The sequence below is a fragment of the Lathamus discolor genome, chromosome 3, assembly GCF_037157495.1.
Source record: "Lathamus discolor isolate bLatDis1 chromosome 3, bLatDis1.hap1, whole genome shotgun sequence".
In the NCBI taxonomy this organism is placed as follows: domain Eukaryota; kingdom Metazoa; phylum Chordata; class Aves; order Psittaciformes; family Psittacidae; genus Lathamus; species Lathamus discolor.
The window spans coordinates 42,531,615-42,558,703 of record NC_088886.1 but is presented as its reverse complement, the minus strand read 5'-3'; the positions used below and the strand labels follow the sequence as shown (position 1 = coordinate 42,558,703).

Below are 27,089 nucleotides of genomic sequence, written 5' to 3'. Positions count from 1 at the left end.
CTCCTGGCAGCAATTCTGGGGCACTGGATCTGAGACAGAAAGAAAGGAGATTTGCTGGCTGTTATTTTGCTGCTGCTGCTGAAGTCTCCTTGCACAGAGCCTTCTGACTTCCACTTTTCAGCAGGAATTGTGCGGCAGACTGACCACAGGAAAGGTAAGAAAAAGCTAAGCGTTACAGATCTTAATTTAGCACCTCACTGGTTGGTCAAAATACCACATGGCTTTGCAATACCTAACTTGACAAGGAGACCTTTTACGGGGAAAAGAGGTGGCAGCCAATAAAAACAAGGCGTGGAAAGTAACAATCCAGTCTTTAAGTGAACAGTTAAATACAGCTACCAGGAAAGTTGAGGTTGTGAGCTTTGTCCCTGACATAAGCAAGAAAATCTCATGACCAAATCAGTAGGAGAATATGCTTTCAAGCTTAGAAACATTTAGGAACTAAACACTGCCTTTGAGTTTGGGTTTTTTGTTGGGTTGTTTGGTTTTTTTTTTTATTATCCTCCATCTTGCATTGCATGTGCATAGTTTTATTTGGCAAAAAGGGGTATGAAGGGAGGTTACATTCAGATCACTTTTAGAAAACTTTCTCTGCAGAGCAGGGGTCACAACTTAGCCTGCACTGGTGTACTTAATCACTTAACTCTGTAACTGATAGGGTGTGAGAGTGGAACAGATTCAGACATTTAACACTAAAAAGGCCAGGAGTTACTGAAGCAATGAAAAAGTTTTAGGTTTCAGACTGTGTACTGTAAAAGTGAAATGCATTCAGTCTGGATGCTTCTTCTCCATTGTACTTCTTAGGCCAGTGAGCAAAATTAAGGCTGGGAGGTTGACTGTTCTCAGCTTACACTGGAAGGGGCACAGACATGCTTTGAATAGCAGCATAGTTTTGATAAATGTGATCCACTCTGCATTCAACACAACTCACCTATCAGCTGTTCAGGGAATGACTGGAATAAACTGAGAACTTCCAATAGGTCCAAGAGGTCTCTTTTCAAAAGATTAGGAAATTTAGTTATATTTTAGCACATCACTTAACAGAAGCTAGAAGGACGGCTACTTTGAATCTTTGAAATAATTTCACAAAGACTACAATTTGTACTTCGGTAGCCTGAATGCTCAGGAAGATGAACTAATTCTGATCACTTGTCAGGTTGTCAAAACCTGACATTGGCAGTGCATCTTGGTCCTGTAGTCTGGGCTTTGGGAGGGTAATTTTGGAATTACACTGTGAATGGGTGTTCATAAAATCCCAAGCAGAATTAAGAAGGTGACCAAACTTCATCATAGCCTAAGCATCACATGGTGAAGAGCCTGAGTCACTGTCATCTTCTGTTCTTACCGCTTGCTCAGTCTTTCTTCACCTGTCAAGGTGATATGCATAGTATATAAGGCTGTAGCCAAAACCACTTTCATAGGGTTTAGAAGAGTAGAAATAACAATATTCAACCTAAAAGTGTATTCAGATAAACTGTGCAGACAGCCTTTATTCCAGGGTACCTAAAGGAGGAGGGTAACTTGATAGCACAGAGCACACATCCCCAGGACGCTCCTAGTATATGGCCAGGTAAAAGCCATCCTGTTTTCGTAGCAAAGGACTAGACACAAGTGCCCTTCCCTTCTAGTCCTGTACCAACATAAGGATATTCATGCCTTTGTGATATTTACACATGAACAATGTTCTTTTGTATATTATTTATATATCAAGAAATAAGGAAAACATTATAGTCTTTGTATCTGATTCTGTCAGGCAGCTACCTAGCATATTATCACCTCTGCAAAACACTTACTTACAAGAAATATCTGAAAGGGGCCTACAAGGATGCTGGAGAGGGACTCGTAATCAGGGACTGTAGCAATAGGACAAGGGGGAAGTTCTTTATTATAAAGGTGGTGAGGCACTGGAACAGGTTGCCCAAAGAAGTGGTAAACGCTCCATCCCTGGCAGTGTTCAAGGCCAGGTTGGACACAGCATTGGGTGACATGGTCTAGTGTGAGGCATCCCTGCCCATGGCAGGGGGGTTGGAACTAGATGATCTTAAGGTCCTTTCCAGCCCTAACTATTCTATGATTCTATGAAAGTGTTATTAATGTGGCTGTCATATTGTGCTTACATTCTGCCTGCCAGAATTCAGAATTCTGCTGAAGTAAGGGCTGCAGAACTCACTGTGGCTCAGCTATAATGCTCCTCACATGTAGTAGGGAATACTGATACTACTTATTCTTGCATTCAGGTTCACACAGTGGGATTTGTACACCTGATTCAGAAAAAAAAAAAAAAAAAGAAGGAAAAAGCAAAAAACCCAGTAATATTACTCTGCTTGGAAAGGCTATGTAAACATTTCTGATAAGCTACTAAGTTTTTTCTAATTAGATAGATTTGCTAAAATTTATTAAAAAACCACCCTTTATACCTGTTGTGGTTTAAACCAGTCATTTTCATATTTCTCTTTCATTTATCCTTATTCTCTAGATGCTTTTTCACTTTTTCTACCAAAATATTCTCATGTAATGTAGCCAGAGCTGTTTTATACTGTATCAGCCTAATCTCAGCATCAATGCTCTGCAAGTCCACACTTATTTCATTCTCTGTATTTTATGACAGGGATGTGTGACTATCTTTAGCTCAATCCCCTTTTTCTGTGTATAATCATTTGTTCTGCCAGCTCTGCGTGGACATGAGTCAACCATCTCTAAGTCTACCAGTCTGCTCCAACCTGGAACAGTGTTCAGAAACATCAACATGCCTTTCCAGCCCTTCAGTAAATGCATTCAGCTATGAGTACAGCATTTCCAGTCATGTGGCCTTCATATTTTTTTAAGGTCCTTTTCAAGCTGTTTGCTCTTGAGGTGCAAAAGTCAGATCCCAAGACTGTGGATCATTTAGGCCTCTCACTTTGCATGTATATTTACACTAGCCTGTTGGAGTGTTTATACCTAAACTGAACACAGAGCAAGGGAGTTGTTGGATCAGGCCCCTAAAGGTTAATGCTATCTGAAAGACTTCAAATTGCCAGATAACATAAAAAGCCACGGTTTCCAGTTGTCCTGGTTTCAGCTGGGATAGGGTTAATTTTCTTCCTAGCAGCTGGTACAGTGCCATGTTTTGGCTTTAGTCTGGGAACAGTGCTGATAACACACCAATATTTTAGTTGTTGCTAAGTAGCACTTACCCTGATCAAGGACTTTTCAGTCTATCATGCTCTGCCAGTAACGAGGGGCACAGGGAGCTGGGAGGAAGCAGAGACAGGATACCTGACCCAAGCTAGCCAAAGGATATTCACAAACTAGCCAAAATGATACAGCATGTCATGCCCAGTATATAAACTGGGGGATTTGGCTGGGAGCCACCAATCACTGCTCAAGGATGGTCTGGGCATCAGTCAGTAGGTGGTGAGCAACTGCATTGTACATCACTTACATTTCTTGGGTTTAATTCCTCTCTGTTATCTCCCTTTAAAATCTGAATGATAATGTTCAGACTATTATTATTTACTGAGCCATCATGAATCCTCAGATCGCAATATAACACTGATGTGAGATATTGCCATTGCCACACCCTGTTCAGCTTACCATCTTGCCACCAGTTTTAAGGTTTATCACCCTGGAGAGAATAGTGATAGTGTCCCCAGCTTTCCAGTCCAAAGAATAGAAATCACTTGCTCCCAAAACAAATTATTATCTTTAAATTGGACCATGCATGCAGTAGCTACTAAAGCTAGAGAAAGCACTGTGATGCAATTTCCAAACAAAAACTAAGGCAAGGTAAAGGCCAAAAACATTCCCCTCTAAATTACACACATTCAAGAAAACTCATGCACCGCTAAAGCCAGGTTTCTACAAAATGTTAGTTGCAGCCTTTTTCTCTTCTTGGTGCCTCGTGTATCTTTTACCAAATCTGTGTCAGAGGATGAAGATTCTTGTTGTTTAGTAAGAGTAGGCCATTTAATTCTTCATATCTTCCAACTGTTGTTCATGAGCATCCCAGCTTGCTGTGTATCAATATGCATTTGTTCTGTTGAACTATTACAAATAATTCTCTAGTTCTCAAACATAATTCCCTTGTTTTATTCTCCTTGTGCTCTAGGATTATAATTGAGACAGCTGATGGTGCAGCTGAATATAAGCTTTCATAAACAAATGCTGTGCATTTGAACAAAATTGCACGTAGGCCATCCACAGACTTTTTCCACTCTCTCTGTTTCTCCCTGCAGCCAATTAGGGAAGATGTTTTGGCCATGACTCTGCTGTAGATTACTCTACATCAGACCAATGACTGATTGGATTGAGGAAAAAACTACTGGTTAAATGTCCGTGGTTTTCAGCTGCTGTGCCAAGAGCTTCAGACGAGATGCACTTCCTCTCTCTTCAGAAAAGGGTCAGCATTCCCAGGCTGACCTTCAAAGCCGAGCTCTAGTTTTGGGAGCATGTGCTCTTCACCTCTCAAAGACAGGGAACTTACTGCAGCAGTTGAAATTTTATTGTCTGTGTTTGCTTTTCATATAGTGCAGACAGGCAATATTAGGCAGGGATTTGCTTTACAATCACCATTTATGGAATTTACTCTTTTTTTTCTTTTCATCCCTAAAGCCTAACCTTTTTCCCATGGAATTTCTCTTAAGTGAGTCACAGAAGTTACTGTTGCCCAGGCACTTACAGGAAAGATGGATTTACGTTTTATGTGCATTTTTAGGAGCACTCTTCTCTCACACCATAGTTCTCAATGACTAAATTAGGTCATTCCTTTGCTTTTTCCCTCTTTGCACGGTAGATAAAAACAGACGTGATTTATCAGTCTGTCATTATGGAGAAGGTTTTATTCTGAGTTTGTCCATTCAATTCTAACTCCACACAAACCTCAGTCTGTGATTCCCATCATTTTGGGGCTCCGTAACTGGAGAGCATGACTGGGCAGAGAAAGGCTTTGATACTTTGGTGATTAAACATTTTAAAAACACCTAATTTAGATGATGCGTAAATGACAACAAGAAAGCAGCACTTCTCTGTGATGTGGTCTCCCCATAACCCACTGAAAAATACTTGGCATTAAGCAAAGATTCATAAAACAGGTACTAGCAAATATGCTTTGTTTCTGCACATATGCTGTGCCTGAGACGGCTTCATGACAAGTTCTTGGGAGACAGCATATATCATTGGCAACAGGACCTACAGCCACTCTGCACAACACCTTGGTCCTCCCCAGCTGCCTCAAGATTGCACCCTATAGCAGAGCTATAGAGAACCCTTTGCCTTTTCAGTGAGGGTAGAGAAAGCAATTACTGCTTTTAAGGGGATGATTCCTTTGAATGCTTTTCAGCCATCTAAAGATTTTAAATTTATGGAATAAATACTTAAATCTTGCATTAAAACTCATTCAGGAGTTGCATATATAAACTTTAAAACCAAAGTAACCTTCTGCACTGGTCTTCTGCTCCATTATTCATTCACAAGGAACTGATGGGACTTAGAAGCAACTTTGTTACTGCTCGACAGGCACTAAAATCTCCAGTAAACAGGGCACTGTCTAACTAAATCTAATAAAATCATTAATTCAAGTATCATGATTTGGAGAATTCCATCATGCATGAAAATATAAAAAACCACAAAATTGCTAGATTAATGGGAGCATCTTCATAATTCTACCCGGCTGCCTTTTTTTTCCTTTGGGGGTGGGGGGGTTGGGGTGTGGGGGGAATTGGAGTTCTTACATTTTAACATGAGAAAAGACACTTGACCAGCTCTTCTGACCAGAATGTTACACTCATTGCATTCCTCGTATGCACCCTCATATTATAGCCAAGAACATGCTTTAAACATTTTGGTCCTCAGCAGAGTAAACTGTTGATGCCATGCTGACAGCCTGTTAACAGCAACCAGCTATTAGTGGAATTGCTGTGGGAGTTTGTAGGAAGGCATTTGCAAATGCTTTATCAATACAGATTTACCTCAGCAGCCAAAAAGGCAGACAGCATTAGTTTTTGTGGCCTGGGTGGATATGCCGTATGCTTCCTCCTCACTCAAAAAAAAAAAGCACTTGAATCAGTATGAATTGCAGGTAGATAGCTCAGGTGGAGCAGAAGGCGATGGTCCCAGGGAAGGGATGAAGTTTCCAGGCTGCAGCTTGATTATGCTGAGACTTCAAGTACTGATATTTTTGGCACCCTTCTCTTTCAGTTTTCCACTGTCAGCAGGTGTATTTGTATTTTTAAATGTTCAAATTCTAATCTTAAATATACATTAAACAACAACAACAAAAAAAGTAATCTGTACCTGGATAGAAATACTGGTGTGGCTAGATCTGAGCTGAGATGCAGACATTTATCAGTTGTGACAGGTGCCCTCTGGACCAGGCAGCAAATTGCCTTTGACTTTACCAAGCTTTGGCTCAATAGGATTTTGAAGTCAAAATTATTTCATGGGTGCTTACACCTCATTACATCTTTTTGAAAGATAAAAACTTGTCTAGTGCATATTGCTGTTTGCAAATTTGGACTGAGTTTATATGATAGTGAAAGCTTTTGCTACATTTCACCACATAATTACTGAAGCACAAATCCCCAGGAAAAAAAAAACATTGCTGTAAAGATTTCATATTTGCACCTTAAGAGGTGTTGACTGGTTGATGTTTTACTCTGCACCTGCATTTTAGCGGCTCCCTTAAAGCATACATAACTGCTGACATTCTTGTAATTTATTTCTCATTAAGCATTTTTTGCACAAATTATTTCCTTTGACTAAATTTCGCTTAGAATGTAGAACACCATAAACAGAGCACAAACAATGTACATAAATTGAGTTGGTTTGTTCAGAGATTTTATCGTCTCTGTCTTGCTCAGTCACTGAAATGTTAACTATCTGGTCAGGGGGGGTTTGGGGGTTGGGGTTGTTTGGGGGTTTTTCCTTCAGTTTTCTTTGTTTTTCTCCATGGAAAAATGTGTGCTGCAACACACAGGTAAGTTCTTGTTCATTTCAATGGCTGGCTTTAATTCTTATTGCATTTTAATATTAGCTTTCTACCTTTCATGGCCTTTCCAAAGTTTGTTCAGTGGAAAAAGAGGACAGGGCACAGTGAGCCCTTGTCTGTGTTGAACAAATTCACTTGTATTTCTTTGCTGTCCTAATCTGGCAACAAGCAGAATACAGACATAAACAGAGTGCCGGCAAGCTCAGCCTCAGTCCACTGAAAGACCTATATTTTCCAGGAGCCACAAATTCTGCTCCCTGGAAAATGAGAAATTTGCTGGCACAGTAAAGCAGTGTGCCTGTGTTCCATTGTACAGCCATACTCAGTGGGATAACAAATAGTTTTATAACAGTTGAAGAGTTTTATACCACTTAAAAAGCAGGACTGGCTGCGGAGTGCAAGAAGACAGCATTTGAGCTGCTAACATGTAGGTCTCTGTCAAATGTACACAACCCCTGCAGTATTAGGATTTATTTTCTTCAAATTCCTCAGGGCAAGTGTTGCTGCGTATCATACTGCACGGCTAGAGAGAGCTACAGTAAAGAGAGAGGGACAGTAAAAACCTGAGACAGAGCCTGAGCTGAAATATCAGCTGGGAGATTGGGAAACATCATAGAGAACTGAAGGAACAACTTGCATAACATAAAGACTGTAGGAATGAGTTCATCGGTGGTTTACGTGACAGCTCAGTTGTATAGCAGGGTATAACTACATAGAAAGTGGTCCAGCACAAAACAATGATTGTACAAGTTTGGATACTTTGGGAGGTTGTGCTGTTCAAATTGTGCCAAAAAAAATCCCAACATACAGGGGGAACTGTACACTTACACAAGAGGGACTGTATGTCAGAGCAGGAACATGCTGCCAGGATCTCAATTATAAAACAGTATTGCACTGATGCATACATACCAGCAGAACACTGCTCGAAACCATGAAGTCAAGGCAGCTCCAAAGTCTTTAGTGTCTTCAGGGTCAAAAAGTATGACTGGGTCATTTAAATTATGAAATCAGTATTTGTTTATATTTTTCTTCTTATGAATAGCTTTAATTATAGCCTTCACCACAAGCCCCAGCCTCCCCAGTTTGTGCAGTTTTCACGCAGCATTTGCCACTCACTGCTCGCTCCTGGGACTCAGTGCCTGCTCACTGTGTCACTACAGTGCCATCACCACAGTGCCAGTGCCATCTCCCAGCTTCATATGCAGTGCTATGGCAGTGTTGTGGTATTTGACCACTTACCTTTGAAATACACCTTTGTCCGTGCTCCTTGCGGTCATGCTGTATAGTTACACAGGAATTTTCCTGTTGTTGAACATCTCCATGTCACTCCCTTTCTGTAATACACGCAAGGAATAGGAGGCTCCTGGCAAGAAGGCAGCCAGGCCAGTGGTGCCTGAGTTTTTTGGGTGCATTCGTAATCAGGGACTGAAGCTGGCTGTGCAGCACAGCCACGAACACCAGGAGATGCTGAGGTCCTGGTAGGTACAGCACCAGTGCAGGCTCCCCTCTGTGTGTGCTGCCCAGCCTTGTACCAGTTTCTGTTTACTCCTCAGTAAATGGCAATTAACACAGGAGAAATACTGACTTCCTTACATGCTACCAGCTGCCCTGGTTCAATAACTAGGTCAGTTAAAGGTTAAACCAGCCAAGGCATGGGCAGCAAGTTTAAATTTAAAGAAAAAGAAACAAAAACTCAAACACACAAACAAACCCAGCAACAACAAACAAACCAAAACAAACAAACAAAAAAAATAGGGGGAAAAAAAAAAAAAACCACAGGAAAAGGGAAAAAAGAAGAAAAACATAACCAAAGCCTGGGGGCAATCCTGGAGCAGATTCCCAGGCCCACATAGCCACTGCTGTCCAGTCGCTTGCTCTCTTCTCTGTCCCTTGCCCTCTCTTCCACTGCCCTGCCATGCCTGCAGTCCACATCACAGCCATGCACACTGAAGCCATCACATGTCTAGGGGCCTAAATGCACCTCAGATGAAAATGTGACAGCACAGCAGCAGTGAAACTAGCCTGTTTTCTTTGATGTACCCTGCTGTGATATATGAATAACTTTTTGTGTTATGTAGTAAATTATGCCAGAAATCATGGTCAATTTCCAAATTCTACTGTTTACCAAGCCTAATACAGCTTTAAGAACATTACGCAGAATCTGGCTGAGGTTTTTTAAAATCAATCATGGTTTAACCATACTTTCACACACATTTTTCGATTTTCCTAGTGGCACATAATTGCATTTGAAGCTTAAGATTTTGCAGCTTTGGTGGGAAAGACACATCTAACTCTCCACATTCATTTAGGGAATACATACTTTGGAGATAGTGTAATCTGAAATTCTTCCACTGAGAAAATCAGAATGACAACTGAGGAACTGCTTGTGAATCTCAGCGCAAGGTTTTAAAGCGGTGAGAAAATAATTCCTGTGCTAACACTGCCACCTATTGCCACCCGCTGAAAAACAGAAGACGGCTGTAGATGTCTATTCTCGTCTCTTCTCCCCCTTTGGTATTTGTTGCAATGCTTTAATACCACTTTAATAACAGTATTATCAAGGAAATAATGCAAATAAGCCAAAATCAAGTGCTATGTCAAATGTATCTGCAGAAAATAAGATAAACTCTGCAGAACAGAATCAGCAATGCATGGAAGTCTCCCTGTGAGACGTTGAAAGGGAGCTACCAGACTTCCTGTAGCAATCTGATCCACAGCATATATGAATACATCATGAAAGCACATATAGAGCCCTTATCCAACACAACAGATTTCTCCACATGAGAAATTCCCTTATCTGCAAGTTCCTCTGCTTCCACAACTTCCTCCCTGCATCATCCTTTTCCTTTACCATTTATCAATTTCATAAGTATTCCTGTCCAAACTGTTAGCATTTATACAATGCAATGCACATCAGTAGTCAAAAAGTTAAGTCATGCAATTTTGCAATACATTCCCTTGAAAAAAGATTTTATTTTCTTTTTTACAACTAGCATTTCCAATGAGTTACCCCTGCACTGTCACTAAATTGGCTACATTGCAGTCCCTGCTCCCACTGACAGCTTTCGGTCAAAGCTATTCTCATTAGTAAAACCAAGATGAGGTACATGAGGGATGTAAAGGCTGCCCTTGGGCCTTCAAAATACCCATTAGGCCTTTTTATGAACTTTACTAATATGGATTAATTTTTTTAGGAGAAAAACTATCATACAATACTTTCAAACAAGGCTCCTGCTCTACTCTAGTTAGTAAAATTATTTTCTCTCCTCAATTAGCAAAAACCTGATCTAAAGGAGGAGTAAACTACTTTTTTTTTTCCTCATTTATAATTTTAGTTTCTGAAAACTGAAATCAACTATGCTTTTCTACTGAGACATATCATATAAATTACGCCTTTCTGTGCTTGCAGACCCTAAGGTTTCATTAAGTGCCTGCATCTCCTGTACAGCTGGAGATGAAAACCTTACAGGGATGACACAGATGGAAAGGTCATTAACAGAACTAGCGAAATGCATCTGCAAATCTCACTCTGTAAAGGTTTTATGTAACAGCTCCATCTAACTGAGATGGTTTTGAATAACAGGCAGCATGCTGAAAGTCTTCTAATACTTTCCAAAGCCTGGATTTATGGATAGAAGGATAAACCAGTGTATTGCTTATAGTCTGACAGATAAATAGTGGAGAGTTCTAGAGTCTCGTTATTTAGTAAACATGGATACTGTTATAGGTTCTTTCAAAATGAAGAAAGACAACTCAAAGAATGATCTGTTCTGCTTTTAGCACAATCAGTTTCCGAAATGAGCAAGTGAATACAGCTGTCCCCAGAAGTTCTTGAAAAAATTAAGGAATAAGCATTTTCCAATTCCGTATCATTAGGAAAAAGTGAAAGAAATTACAAAGGTTATACAATACTGTTTTGCCAACTAGAGTTACTCCTTGATAGCTTTAGATCGAATTTCTTAGGCAATATTTTTACCTTCGTGACAAAATGTGAATCATTTCACAAGAAAAAAAAAGTTGTTGAGCTGTGTAATCAGTATCAGCTAACTAATCAGATACCCAACTGATGGAAAACTCCCCTAGTCCAATGCTCTCTGTCTGTCCTTTTACGATATGAGGTTGCGGAACTTCTTTCATGTTCCTACCACAATTCTGGCAAATCTAAGAGGCTTAGTCTGAGCATCTTACACTTTACTATGTAGCTGGATTCACATACTGATTCCCTTAGGTTATCTCATTCTTCACGTTATTTACTAGTTTTGCTAAATACATGGTAAAGGAATCATCTGTAGCAATTTGACCAGTAGACTCAAGCAGCACAAAATCAAAAAATCTAAATGGCAACAGCACAACTTACACAACTTACTTCATTGTTGGGTTTCACTGTATTTGAGAAACTGATTGCAAGCAAAGGTATGTTTTCTTTGATTACACTTTACAGAATTATTACTGTTTGCGACTGCAATTCTTCTTATGATAGAAGAGTTGCAACACTTTTTTCCTACATCTTGATGTGAAGCTGATCATTCTAGGCTGTTTCCATCCTCATATTCTTCCCTCACTGCTCTACAGAGATGTATATGAATTAATATGTAATGAATTAATATGTAATTTTTTATGCAAGGTTGTTGGCACATATTATTCTATCCACTCTTCAAACAGCCACAAACAGGCCTCACTCTAGTGCAAAATGTAAATTTAAATTCTCAGCAGACCTCTCATGGAATTAAACAAGAATTTTCAAATATCTCAGAAAGAAAAAGAGTATGTGGAGTATTTTGAGTTAAATCTGCTCTCTTTTGAAAGTGCAGCCATTGAATGTGCTTGAGCCCAGGACTTCAGAGCTACAGGCAGAACTGAAGCTGTGTGTCACTCCTTGCAGGGAAAATAATACTGATGGGCTTAAGCACACAGATCCCTACAGGATAGGTTTGGTCCTGGGTGTGTCACTTTGGTTTCTATACATGCAGCTTCTATTCCTAACTGAAGGAATCAGAAATTTTTAGCAGATATCAGCAGGACTGAATTTCCAATCTCTCATTAATAGCTGGTCAATTAAATATTTTCAAATTAATAATTATTTAATTCCCTGAGAAAGGTGCTGATCAATCAAAAATACACCTCCAGCAATCCCTATTATTAAAGACACTATATTCAAGGAACTTTGTCTTTAGCAGCAGAAGCTAAATTTAACAAGGCATAATATATAATTCTGAAGACTTTCTGAACAGTCTAGATTGCTGTCATGAGTTTGTACAATTCTTATAACATCAAAGTGAGTCCAGGTACATAGCAGCCATGGCACTCTTCTTTTCCTCTGCTTTCTGACTGACCAGAGGCAATCAATAAAATGAAAATACTGAACAAAAGGAATCTTTACCAGAACTAAAATACAAATGAAAATATCGGCAATGACCTCCCCCCATTGCTGGATCCCCAGAACCACTACATGCACATGCTTCTGTGAAGCTGTGGTAAGAAATTGCAAGTTTACCCATAGCTTGCACATTTAAATAAAGCTATAAATGCTAAAAAACAGACCTGCTGTTTCATGCATCTGCTTTTGAAGCAGAATTGTTCTATTATTCCTGGACTCTCATGCCTACAGACAGACTTACTATCTGTGAAATATGTGGACTAAATGAAGGGGAAAGAGAATTCCTCTTTCTTTTATATTTCCTGTCTCCTCGAAACTTCTGTTAATGAAAATCAAAGCCTTAAGTCTCAAAACAACCTGAATTATGAAACTAACATACACTGCAGAAGTCATTTGACAGCAGATTTATCACCATCACTATACAATTTTACAGTGATTTTTGACAATTTTCTTCACTTAGATCATAGAATCAGAAAATCAGAGAATACCAGGTTGGAAGGGATCTCAAGAATCACCTGGTTCAAACTTACTTTGGTTTGAATGTGGCTGTTTGGTAAGAAGTTGGAAACAACAGAATGTGAATACCAAGGCAAAAGTACCAAAGAAGGATACACAGAAAAAGATCAGGACCTCTTTATTAGGCTCATTGCTTACACTAATAATGAATATAGAAGTCCTCTTCTTTTTATGAATTAAAGTAACTATAAGTAGTTATTTTACAATTCCAAATTTCTTGTAAAGAAAGGTTGCCATATATTTCTATAAGTTTCTGTTTTGATCTGTACAAAGTGTTCTTATTTGAATATTACAAATTATTTACTACTATTTACTACAAAGAAAAACCCACAACAAAATGTAAAGCTTTTAGTTTATAGAATATATAAACTTGCAGTAGCACAAGATACACATTTCTCACATTCTTACTGGAGCTCTGAAATCCACTGGAAATTTGGGAGATTTATGTTCTTCTTCTATATAAAAGTTTTCATTGCCAAACTCCTGCTCGCTGTTGGTTATCACCAGCATGCTCAAAAAACATGAAGTCCTAAGAAGGCAACAAAAAGCAAATAAAACACTTCTTAAATGTGATTCTTAGTTCAGAGTTGCTTTGCAAGGTATTCAAAGCCCCTTCCTCTCAGAAGCCTCAAAGAAAAGATGATGGGGCCACCTCCCCCCATCCCACATTACCTGGGTCTCTCAGAATAGGACACCCACAGAGAGAGAAAGAGGTGGTGAAAGACCTACTTAGAAACTTTAAATTATCACTAGCCGAAGCTATGCTTCCTTTAAGCAGGATTCCTGCCCTGGCTTTGTTAGACATCACTCAGCCCCTTCAATTTTACCTTAAAGTGGAGTCCATCATAATGATGACTATCTTTAGTTTATATCTGGGGGCCCCAGTTTCTGTGTCTGGAGTCCTGGGTTGCTCACACTCACTAACACTGTACTTCATGCACATGGTAGCACATGAACGAACACAGCTAAGAAATCCTGTTTCATGCATAGAGCTGTTAGAGGCTGGTGAGAATGCTCCAAACTCAAGGTGCTTCACATGCCCCTTTCCTCTCCCTCTGCAGCTCTGCCACCACAGAAGCAGAGCACTTTTTGAATTGGTACCTGATGCTGAATTGCACTGGTAAGTGGAAACATGAGTGTATCGCATGCACTCATACACATACACATACAAAGAGCAAAGTGAGCTGCACTGCAGTATTTGACATGGCAGAGTCAGAGTGCAGCTGAAAAGTAGTGTTGTACCAAGGTAGATGTGCTTTGCCCCAACAGAAGTCCCTCACATTGGAAAAGACTCCTCTGAGAGCATTTAATCCTGTTCAGCTCAGTGCTTCACACACTTCCGAGAAGGAGAGTCAGGAGGAAATAGCTGCCACATTCAGCTGTCCAGTTCGTCAGCTCAGCAGGCTGCTCTGGTTTGGTCTCTTGGCAATTGCTGATGTGCACTTTCGTGGTGTCACCATCCACATAAACATGCTTTCCTCTATTAATGTAATGTTAAAGACTCTGTAAGGAGTCTTCCCTTTACAGGGTTTCTCAGTCCCATCAGAAATGTAGCTCTTCTTAAATGCAATTAGCACTTCATGTAGTCTAGAACAAGCTTGTTATCTGAAATAATTCCTTGTTGCCTTCTGTGTTTAGTTCTACGCATAGCAATTTCACAACAAGTTATGGCCCATTTCAAGGAGCTCAGAATCAAATTCTTTAACAGTACATTTTGAACATAAAAATGAAAAGGCCAGTTCGTACTCAAGTATCAGCAAATGACAGACTTACAATAAGGAAACAAGCACCGATCATCACAGCTTTCATTTTTACATCAAGGTCCATTGGGAATGTGATTCCAAAGTTATCCGCATCTGCGAAGGCTTCTTTCAAAAATCCAGTCCACTGCTTAGAAATCCTTCCAACAGAAGCAGTCTCATCCACAGATTTCACCTAGTTATATATAAAATTAAAAAAATCCATATAATCTGTCATTCATAATATTCCCAAATCCCGTTCATCACAGATCCATATGAAAGCTATAGATTGTGTTATTTGAATTAATGTAGCCATTGAACGTAACTGTACCAAAAAACAACCCTATCAGAACATCAGCCTTAAGTAGCACAGACACGAACTTAATTCTAAATCTAACTACAGAGTTCAATGCTTTAATGGTGTTGAAAGACACCTACTGCACACATGTACACACACTGCTGCAAGTGTTGTCTTTTAACCAAGAGAGCAAATTAGTTTTTCCTGCCATGCATCAGGTGCTGCTGGAGTGAAAATTAAACAAACTATGTTGTTCTGTTACAAAACAGAAATTAGCCCTTTAGTATTTCCTAAAATTAGATGCAGTTGTCAGTTGCAAAATCTAATTTGCAAAATAAAATTATACTAAATTTGCTTTAGCAACTATTTGCAACATCATTTTAAATATGAAATTATAAACTAGTGTATCTACTAATTAATGTGTATGAAAATAATGATGCATTAGTCACTATTATTTTTAAGTGCAAGTTGTAAGTCTTCAGTCATTCAAATTTATATTTTAGGTCTAAATTATATTGATTTACTTAGTCATTGCACGATTATTAAGTTATTAAATGAGTGGTTGTAGGAAGTCATTTTAATAAATACATGACACAGCTGAGAATAACATCTTTTTGTTAGGGCCAAACACAATAGATTCAAAAAGATTTCGCTGCTAAATATTTAAATTATCAGATCTGTGTGCAACCTCAGGGAATCATTCTCACTGATCACTGATGAATGGCTTTGAGACATCAATTCTGGAAGTTTTTCTGGTTTATCTAGAGTAATCTACGTGTCTAGAGAAGTGAATTGATTATACTAGCATTAAAGTATTCTGTACTAATTACTTAATATATATTACAGTTCAGTTGACAAGTTCAAGCAACAATTCAAGCAATAAACTACTATCAAACTACTACCTGAAAGAAGATACATACAAACAACCTTTAACCTTGCATACCTCAAAATTAACATCGTCACAGCAGCTGCAGGCAACACATGGGCCAGAAATTTTCAATATATCCATTCTTTTCTCATCTTGAATGGTAAACTTTGGCAGGCAGGCATGCCAGTTCTGGACAACATAACCAACTGGTGTTCCTGGCGGCGCCTGAACTTCCATCTTCACAGGAAAAAGAAAACCTCCAAGTGAGCAGTCATGCTTTGTTAAGCTTGTTCGACGAACCCCACCATAACATACAAACCAAACGCAACTTATTTTTCCACGACAATCTGGCTTCCCAATGGATGAAGCTGCATGGGATTTTCTGTGAATGTTTTCAAAAAAACGCACACAAATTTCAGACCTAATATACATCTCCGGTATAAAGATCAAAGTCAAAGAAAGGCTCTGACCATCCTGAAAGCATTCACTGAACACATTACAGGATGCAGCTACTACATATCCCTCAGTAAGAACCTCAGATCTGCGATTTCAGAAGTTGCATCACCCCATAATTACATTAATATTAAAAAAGCTCATCACCTCGTGTTGACTTTCACCACAGGTTTCACAGCAGCAGTAAATTGAAAACTCTAGCTGTTACTTTATGAAAGCCACTGCCTAACTCTTACATTGCAAGTTCACCTCCAGCACAGATTTTGGTAATGGCCACAAGTTCCCTGACATGCTGTTTGATCAAATTTTTCATTATCGTAATCAGAAATGCCCAGAGTGAATCCGTGTTGCAGCAAACTTGCCTCTTCCCAGACCGAGGGCCCCATAAGCAAATCGCACAGCTCTCTCTCCCCACAATTTACAGGCAAAACCTGACTTGTTTCAACTTGCCTAACTCAAGACAGCCCCATCTCAAAACTGTGCAGATGAACCACTTCCCATGTGAAGGAAAAAAGTGAGAGGGAGCAACTCACCTCCTGTAAGCAGCAGGGAAAGCAGCATGAAGAACACCGGAGGGGTCTCTGCAGTGTTATCACCTCATGGCCCAGGTTGTCTATAATCCGAATGGTGAAGGGTCGTGATGGCCCACAGCAATTCCTGGTACAGCATTCAGTGTCCTCTGCTGCAAAGTACACCCTTTGCCCCAGCGTATTCTTGATTTCATATTTGTTGTTTGTTTCAAAGCCAGTCAAAACTGAAAAACAGGAACAGAACGGTTAAATTTCTGAGGTGCATCTGGTCAGAAAAGTCACCATGCTAACTCTAAAGCTACCCTTTGGGAAGGCAGACCTCCATCAGAGTCTGTCAGAGGCAGCTACTGGCAAAAGGAAGTGGTGAAGGACCTTTGAGCAGAGCAGCCTGACAGAGAAGTTCAGAGAAGAGAAGCTACCATGCACATGACAAGGCAGAAATCGTAGAGATGTCCATCAGTCTCCTCCCACCAGACAGGGACACTTACTGCCAGGGCAAGCACCACAATTATATAAATAACACAGCACAGGAGATTCGCAGGGAAGGAAGAGCTGAAGGGATGAGAATTAAAAAGAAAAGTTGTGAATTTGGTGAAGCAAGACCATTCAAATGAAAAGGCCATAAAAAAAGCCTCACAGTCAAGATTCACAGCAGCACAACTGGAAAACGACAAGAGCCAGAACAGAAATTTTGATTAATTTCTCTAAAAAAATGAAAGCACTCTTTGAAGCACTATGGAAAGAAAACGCAGCAACAGTAGGCATTAACTGAGATGGATGTTCCATTTTATTTCTTCCATTTGAAAGACACTGATAACATGACTTTGATATTCTTAAAGTGAACGGAATAAGGGTAGTAGAAGGAAAGCAGTTCAATTCGCTAAAACAGCAGGACTGCCTGGAAACTAGACTAGAGCTTCGTGCCAGTCTATAGAGTAAGAAAGGACAGAAAATAACATCTTTAAGCAGGGAAGAGAAGCAAGTAGAAATCATGTGGATTAATAACATGGGAAGCAGAACTTCAGCTTTAACTCTCTATCAAGATTATCCAGTCACATTGCTATGTACCTTTCAAGAAACAGAACCAGCTTAAAATCCCCTGCCCTCCTAATTTCTTGTTTCTCTCCTCCACAACTTCTGCAGAAACTGAGACAGATAATAGAGGCAGGAAAGAGAAGGTTGTGATCCACCTTTAAAAGATAGTATCGAAGTCTAAATTTTATCATTTCATGGGATTACTGAATTTAAACATTTCTCTGCCATAAATACTTTGCACTTACTCTCAAGAAGTTCAATTTGTTGATGAATTAATATCTGGTCAATCTGTTAATGGTTGAAAAAATTAAACAGAATAAATAGTTAACAAGTTGTAAATAAGAGAAACCTAGTTTCAAGAAGCATTACTGTTTCATTTCAGAATGCAGATTTATGGATCAATATATTGTCTAGAGGCAGATCACCTACTGGTAAAGTGTGCAAGTAGCTCATGTACCCCCATCCTGCCCTCTGCCAAATTAGAACAGTGTTTCAGGGCACTGGAGCAGATGACAGAAGATGTATACAAGCTGGGCTGGTTACAAGCACAGAGGGCTCAGGCTAGCTCAGCTACAGAGCCTGAGAGAGCCTCTGACACCACATATCCCAGTCACTTACACTAGGAGTCCATACAGACAAAAGCAGGAAAATAAGACATTTTAGAGCTACTGCTCAGCTCTGGGCAACTCAGGATACAAGGAAACTCAGGGTACAAGGAAACTCGGGATACAAGGAAACTCAGGGTACAAGGAAACTCAGGGTACATGGCCTCATGGCCTTGCCCTTTTTTTTTTAGCGATTTGCAGATTTGGCAAAAATCTATCAGTCTTAAGCCTTGATATTTGCTCCCAGTGATAAGATAAACTGTATTTTTACAGTACAAGGACATACTCTGCAATTTGGAAACCATTCTTATTTTGCTATTAGCATTCCCTATATTGTGAAGTCTGACTAGCATCTCTGCTAACAATATTATGAAGAGGTGTGAGAAAGCATCATGTAGAAAACTAAGCACTTTTAATGTGCTACAGTTGCACATACTATATTTTTTTAATACATTTATTATAGACACTTTGCCAATCTCGTTACATCTCACAAACAGTACCTTCAGAAACAGGAAAGATCTATGATAGCCCTGTGCCTCTACTCCTCTAGCATCTCACTTGACAGAAGAGTACTGTATGAAGTGCTGCAATCATAACAGGCATCGCCACACTGAAACATGCATCAATTGCATTACAAAAGGCTTCACTTAGCAGCCCGAAAGCAGGAACCCACAGAACTGCAACAAAGCCACATACTTTTTTTAGCTTTATCACAGACGCAGGCTGCTTCTCAGGTGAATACCTGTTCTCTGGGGAATAAGGAAGGGTGCAGGTACCTGAGTGAGGTACTGCAGTCCAGGAGGGCAGTTGGGAAGAGGAGGAGGGATGGGCATCCACATTGTCCCCTCCTTCACAATGGGCTGGTTCTGTATGGGTGGAACAGCAAGTTCAGCTGGGACTCTCATGGCCGGTACCTGAAAACTCCCTGCACCTGCGAAACCTGGTGTGGTAGGAGAGATGCAGTTATCAAAGTTAGATGTTAGAAAAGAATTGCTCCATGGATCTTCAAAAGATTAATGTATTCACTATTTTGACATACAAAGATCCTTATACGTACAATATATTTCAATTACGAATACTTTTGTGCAAAGAAGTTATACTGGATATGGATGTTCTAATCCCTCCAGACAAAACCAAACAAAATCAGTAAATGAATCATTATTGAATATAGCAGAAATTTTATTTACATAAAGACAGGCAATTCAAAAAATAGAAATAAATAAATGAAGGTTATTTCTAAATAAAGAAGACAGAAAACTTAAAACAGATTAAAAGTATGAGCATTTACAAGTTGTCAGTTGAGCAAACGGGGAATTTTCAGACAAAGTGTTCCTGGAATCATACCTTCTACTTATGTAATAGGTAATGTCCTTTTAGCAAAGTTCATCTGCAGTTTTCAAACCAAATGAATGTGATCTAAAACCTGCACTTTCGCATTCTCTTTCAAAACAGGAAATCCACAACTTCTTCATGGAGGAGGTGCATAGTAAAGGAGGAAATAGCTCCACATTTTGTGAATGCCAAGTAAATCTTCTTCAGTTACCACTCAATAGAAAACACAAGCTCTCATGAAGCACTTCAGGGTCTAAATGCTCAGCACCCCACCAGATGGCACACGCAGCACTGCCTTGGTGCTCACAGCCTACCCTACCTCCCTCGTGGAGCGCAGAGCCCTGCCTTGCTTGCAGCACCAGAGCCTTTGTAGCTGAAGCTGCTGAAGTTGCTGTTGAAGTTACAGAACAAGAACTGTATTTTTTCCCTCACCTAATACTTCCCCTGGTAGGCTGCAGGTTTTCACTCTGACAGAGGGGAATTTTATATTTTATATTTTCCTTGATTATTTATAGCTTGAGATACTGACTTCTAGATTTTAGCCCAAATCTGTTCGGCATCTTTTCACATTACATTCCAATACATGGACTGTTACATATGAAACCTCACACTGTGTCCATAAGCAGGACAGTACCTCAGGTGATGTAAACAGCTGTGACTTAAAATTTGTAGGTGGCAGGAGCCCCCACTCTAGAGAAGGATTCACCCTTCTGGAATACAAAATCACTTTTATGTCTGAGCACAGGCTTTGCATACAAATGATCTACTGCTGTCATGCATTAAATGTATGCATGCTCCCCTGACCTTCATCACACAGGCAGCACATGCTCATTCCCTGCTGAAGCTAACTACTTTTAGACCTCAGATTGCCCTGCCACAACATGCACAAGCTTTAACCTATGAATAGCACAGTAACTCAGGCCAAACGGTTTGCATTTTATCTACAACTTATGCTTTGAGTCTGATTGTTAGACTTGGCTCTTCAGAAAGCAATTAGTTGCCAGAACATGAGAAGCTATTTAGAAGTGCTGCATTTTTAATGTGGAGCAGGAAATGAAATAGGAGAGGAGAAAAGCAAATCAGTGCAAGGTATAACCACATGCAAAGTACAGCAATAGGGTAGGAAACAGGCACAAAATACATGGACCAGCAGAACAGGCGAGAGGAAAACAATTCTTTCTTCATTCTGGATTTCTAGAGAAAAGTAAAGTGAAATACTGAAATAGCATATTAATCAAGAAATTTGATCATCAGCAAGAAGCTGCCACACATTACTTGCTTTGCATAAGTAATACCACCCTAACAAACTCCACACAGTAATCACTGAGGAACATCCAACATCTTTAACTCCTACCACTGTTGGTACTGCTCAGCACCACAAAGGAAAAGATTACTTTTTAGCAAAACAGAAATTAACAGAAACTCTACAAAATTAACAGCAGAAAAGGAAATCAGAGATGGTCACCCTGGTGAAATGAAAGCTCACATTTCCCATCCTTACTTTCAGATCTGTAGACAAGCAACCTACCTTGGTAAGTCCCAGGTGCATGCTGAGGGTAGCCATAGGGGACTTGATATCCTGGTACATGGTTAATGTTTGAAAATCCAGGTGCTAGGTCAGGGTTATGTGCTGGAAGAATGGAACATAAACTCTGAGTATTGCTCATTTCCTCCTGCCCTACAGTGAAAAATCCCCAACACTGCCTCCTTTTTCAGACTAGACGTAACAAAATTAAGCAGCTGGTTTTTGCATAGCAAAAACTGTATAACAAGTTTGTATTTATGCACAATAGGTATATTAAACATCAGTATAATATTTAAGAACTTAAAGGAGTTCTCATCCTTAATGTGCAGAAAAAAAGCAGGTATTGCACATGATGTCATGAAGAGGTCACAGAATCACAGGATCATTTAGCTCGGAAGGGACCTCTTAAGATCACCTAGTCCAAGCAGGGTCAGTTCACTGTCTGGGCCAAAGGTGCCTTTGTTCACCTATATTTAGAAGCAGGCTTTAATACAAAGAATTGCCAGGGCACTGACAGGCTGCCCTCCTGTACAGAACTGACTGGCAGTGAGTCATTCTTCATTGTATAAAACATTTTCCACCAATTTCTTCAAGTTAGGACTACACTAATGCCTCACCAGCAGACTCAGAGCGTTATGCATTTCAAACATTTACTAAGTTCATTTTGTAAGCGGAAATAACTTGAATTTCAAGATGATTTATTTGTTTTATTTAACTTTAGAAATCACGATCTGAAAATGTAAGTTATATTTTGGAAAGTATTAAATTTCAAAATGTAAATAATTTCAATTCAAAACATATTCAACAAAAATTCACACATATTTCATAAAAATAGAAGGTAAGTAAACTAATAGCTAAGCTAATATTGCTTGAACACTGTCGAAAGACCCATATTATCTTTTGATATTAACAAAAGATGAATTTTTGTTTATATTTTACTCACCTTGCATTGCCATGGATGTGTTTGTAGAAGTTCTGCAAAAAAAAAAAAAGGGGGCTGGTGGGATTTTTAATACATACATATAATTTTACACAAGAGTTATTCAAAGTTGTGTATTATTCCTAAAAGATGCTTGCCTGTCTAAACTGTACGGGAAAACTGAATTACAAATGCAAGTATCTCTGCTTCCTCCTAGGCTACGTCTCCACCACACCGTAAGTCTGAATTATCTATGCCTGTATTCATGCTTTGAGTATCCTGAAATTACTAAGTCAGAGGAAAGCATCACTATGTGCAGTTACTTTACTGCACTACAAGATTCCATTGTGCAGCCATTCAGAAACATCATGCAATTCATATGAACAAATTACTGCAGTAATTTCGCAGCAACTGGTTTAGTATATTGATGTTGATTATAAAACCTGCTTGGGTACATCCTGGAGCAGCCCTGATGCCATGCTGCCACCTATTCAGTTCTTTATGCTATTCCACTTCTGAAGTGGTACTACTAAATATCATGTATCCAATATTTGTCTTAACATGATAATGATGGGTTTGAGTGGGCTTCCACAGCAGAACAGCATGAGTGAAAGGGCCAACTGCTTGTCTTTTTCCGTATACTTCTCCATAATTGTCAAAAGGAGTTAAAAAAAGGCAGAAAGGACTTTTACTGATGACAGCATTAACCTTAAGAGATATTCCTTTCTGCCTCTGGAATAATGAGAGAAGGAAAACAATGGCAGCAACTTCTATTTAAGACAATGGTCCAAAACAGCCAGGAGAGCCACAAGTGGACGTACAAAAAAAGAACAGCATAGGAGCTCCTTTTTATAGGATTGAAAGCTTTATAACAAATGATAAACCTAGCTATTCTTTAGACAGAATACAGTTCAAGTTAAACTAGCAATATATTTTGTCTGTTACGACTCTTCCAACTAGTTCAGTTCAGTGAAGATGGCCATTCAAAGCTGGGAAGGAAACTGAAACTGAAAACAGTTCCTTCCTGCTTTTTACTCCCGGAGTAAAAGCAGACATCACACTAGGATGTTTAATGGTTCTGGGATGACATTGCATCTATCTCACATCCCAGCTTGCACACAACATTCTCTTTGTTTAGTGTCTTAAAGTGTTCCTTTTCCAAACCTTGTTGGTTTGGACAAACCAGTTGATAATACAAACTGACAAGTTTTATATATGACCATATTAAAATATGTTGAGAAAACTACCAGCTTGTAGGAATAGCACAAATTAAAGATGAATAAAAAAAACATAATTTAAACCACAAAAAGCTCGATTTATACTGTGAGATGTTCCAGCTACCTGAACTTTAGTGAAATACTGAGAATTCAAACTGAACCCTTTGGTAAAGGAAGGGTAGAGACCATATCATATGATTTGTTTATAAGAAAGGCTTTGTTTATAAGAAAGCCCAGAATCTTTCTTCTCCCTACAACCACACATGTATGCCACTGCACAATCTAGGATTTAGAAAATGGTGATATGCTCTACGGCAAGAAAAGTAATAAAGATTTTACATTTTACAAAGTTCAACTCCCATTTCAACATACATTGTGTTAAGAACAGTTAAGATTATGTCTTTTACTAAAATTTTCTTTCTTCTTCTATTGCTTTTTATGTAGACACCTTCTACCACATCCAACTCAGTCACCAAGATTAGTACCTTGCCATTCATTCCTTGCTTTTCATCTGAATAATTTATGAAGATTGTGAAATAACATGAAATTGTGAAATACCAAAGGAATGAGGAACATAAACTCACTTTTGTCAACTTCATGTTGCACAACACATTGTTCAATGGTGTCACTATGCATGGGGAAATTCTCACATGGTGAAACCTCAGTCAAGAAACAGCAGTAACAGAAAGACCAGTCACTTAGAAATGAGTTGGTTTCAGCTGCCTGGGTTACACAAAGCAATGAAGACTACATCTTCATTTCAGTTTAATAAAATGAGGCTTTACAAGCTGCTAGGTGTTATTAGTTCTAGTAACAGTTTTAAATATAGGGAACAATCACTGAAACATTACTTTGCAAGGAAAAGTAAAGATATTTGCATTTAGTTCCCACTAATACAAAAGAGGGAGAATACTATTTCTTTGTAATGGAGTTAAAATTCCATAGAACTAAAGAAAAAAGTGCTTCAGCAAGTAAAAGTTCATTACTGAATTAACTCTGGTTCAATAAAACAGTAGCTGCATGAATCCCTCTCACTACACTGGCCACGTGCTGCAACCTGAATTTACAACATAAATCAAGAGTAAATTGTGTTGTAGTGAGTAAGCTGGCCATGGTGTTTGAGAAGAAGCTCTGAATCTTTGCATACATTTGATAAAAACCTTTGCAAGGCTCTGAGCAACCTGACCTACACTGGAATTTAGGCTGGCTTTAAGCAGAGGAATGGACCAAATAACCTCCAAAGGTTATCTATCCTTTCCAACCCAAATTAAGCTAGGATTATGAAGAGTCCTTCACATTTTATTGCATTACTAGAGATATTTGCTGATCAAACATTCACCAAAATCCCCCAGCTTAAGTGCTAAAGGGCAAGAGAGGATGGTGCGGTCTAGGCTCCAGCTCCCACCACCTCACCCCCTTGCGGGGGCCATTATGTTTAAGGCTATGCAAAAGAGCCTGTGCCAGGAAAAGCCTGACAGATTACTGTGGTAACTTATAGTTCTGGGCGCATGCTCCCAAAGGGAGTACACATAGGATATACAGATGCCTTGGTTCAGCTTTACACAGGGGAAAGGAGAAGTGATTTTGCTGGCAGAAGGGAAGCACCAGGGAAACGCTTCATGGACAGCAGCTGTCTGATAGTGAATGACCCTTATGAAGCAGTCTCTGGACGGTCTGAGGGACCCCCACTGCACCTGTGCTCTGGGAGTGGGAAGGGCAGGGGCTGCCAGCCGGCTCTCCTGAAACACCACTTGAACCCTGCAGCATGACCGACGCAGAGAGGAAATGAAAGGCAAGAGAAAACACACACACCTGCCCCCAGCAGTGCTTCGACTGCCAAGAGCAACCGTCGAGCCGTGGGTTACCAAGCTGACAGCAGATCTCCAAACCTCATCTGCTGTAACACTCACAGCAGAAAGGAATTCATATCAAGAAGTCTCATTCTTCACGCCCTGTCCCTATACACTGTACTACCCAGAACCCATATTGTCAGCCCTCCTCCTCATCCATAGGAGTTCCCCAGACTTCTTCCCTTTGCTCTCAGAAGTAGCAGTCAATTGCTGCTAAACCCTCTAACCCAGCATCAGCATACCCCCACCAGTTGCTCACTCTCTCTTTACTTTCTTGAATCATTATTCAAATGGGTAACGCAGAAGCAGAGCATCCAGGTGCCCAGGTATAGTGGTTTTTTCCCCTCCAGGAGTTCTGAGTCAGGACACTTAAGGACAGCCAAACACTTTTGGAAAGGAAATACAAGAAATGTCCCAAAGGAAGTCAGAACGATACTGTTCTGGTTCAGAGAAAACTAAGGAAATAACATTCCTAGCTTGCTCTTTTTCAAGGAATGAAAGAATACCTATGTTCCTTTTCAGTCACTTTCCATTTTCAAAACTGCATTACACATATTCTTTATTCTGATACATATCAGTAGGTACACTGTAAGTCATTTAGAGACATCTTAATTCAGTTAACTACAAAGCTTCCAGGTTTTATTAGAAAAACAGTCTACTAGCGTGACAAATCAGTTTCGATTCTCCAGCTCGCTGAAATACTGCCAAGAGCATACTAGCATAAGCCCTCCAGCACAGACACCAAGCATGGTGCCGTTTAAATACCAAGCCAGGCTATTTCCAAGAAAGCCGATGATTAAAAAAAAAAAACCCCGAAAGCCGAACAGCTAAAGGCATGCATTAGTTCACCCTAGCTAGCTTTGTGACACTTCCTGTCATCATTATGTTAGACTATTCAGCCACTGGATTTTAACCTCAGCTACCGCAGAAACAGTAGAAGACAATTTAGTCAATCTAATTAAACAAGTTATTTTCTGCTAAAGTTAACAAAACAGTCTTCAGAGAAGGAATGAAATGAGCTATTCATTGGCATAAAATTATTATTATTATAGGGCACCCTCTTTCGTCTGACAGTGCCATCTCTCCTGCAACCTGCGAGTGCCTATACCCAAGGGCCAAAAAACACAGGTCACGCTCTGGGTACCCAGCCTCATGAGGGCACATGCCTAGCGCTGCGCATTTCACTGCTGGACGACACGACCCACCGTTGCCCGAGCCATGCCTGCTGCTGCCAGCTCTGTTGAGCACAGCCCCTGCAGGAAGATCATTTCTTAAACCATTTCTTCAGAAGCGAGTTACTTTGCTGGAGACCCATTTTCTAACTGGACCACCGAGACAGACCACCGAGAAGAAACTGCACACGGTAAAGACACTTATATTCACAAAAGGAATACCCACTCCCAAAGCCGAGGAGCCGCTCCGGCACCGAACCCCGCTTCCAGCCGTGCTCGCCCCACTGCTGCCGAGCCCCGCTCCGCTCCGCTCCGTTCCACCGGTCCCCGTCCCGTCGGAGCGCCTCCGGAACCCGCAGTTCCATGGGGCGGGCGGGGCCCGGGGCCGCCCCGGGGCAGGCTGCACTGGGCGGGCCGGGCCACCACCCCCGCTCCGGGAAGCGCAGGGGGGGGACGGGGCGGTCCCTTATTTCCAGTGGAGGCGCCGTGTTTATAAACCGCGAGAGAGGGAGCGGGGACGTCCCTCCGAGCGGGGCTCTGCCGCGCTGGACGCCGCATCCGTGAACACCGCTGGCTCGGTTAACTGCTGTTTCGCTACGGGAGTGGAACGGAAGGTCAAATATTTGCTTAAAACTGAGCGATACACTAGTTCTAGAAAGTAGCCATGTCTCTTGCAGTGTAACTTC

At 40.2% G+C, this 27,089-nt stretch overlaps 1 protein-coding gene and 1 long non-coding RNA gene across 3 annotated transcripts; one reads left to right on the top strand and one right to left on the bottom strand.

Moving 5' to 3' along the window:
- Window positions 1–18,135, top strand: LOC136012096 (uncharacterized). The gene is made up of 2 exons (XR_010611575.1): window positions 1–154; window positions 15,744–18,135. It is a non-coding gene; the product is annotated as an uncharacterized LOC136012096 (long non-coding RNA).
- LOC136012095 (phospholipid scramblase 1-like) lies at window positions 12,954–26,857 on the bottom strand. Of its 2 annotated transcripts, XM_065674898.1 has the most exons (9): window positions 26,630–26,821; window positions 22,189–22,220; window positions 21,249–21,350; window positions 19,165–19,328; window positions 18,029–18,071; window positions 16,752–16,972; window positions 15,841–16,002; window positions 14,634–14,795; window positions 12,954–13,389 (listed from the first exon to the last, which is right to left on the bottom strand). In XM_065674898.1, the coding sequence occupies exons 2-9, from the start codon at window positions 22,199–22,201 to the stop codon at window positions 13,330–13,332; spliced, it is 927 nt and encodes a 308-aa protein (XP_065530970.1). In that variant the 5' UTR covers window positions 22,202–22,220; window positions 26,630–26,821; the 3' UTR covers window positions 12,954–13,329. The 2 variants fall into 2 exon arrangements, with proteins under 2 accessions (XP_065530970.1, XP_065530971.1); XM_065674899.1 differs by lacking the exons at window positions 18,029–18,071; window positions 19,165–19,328 and having other exon boundaries at window positions 26,630–26,857.
- Between the last annotated feature and the right edge of the window lie 232 nt (window positions 26,858–27,089).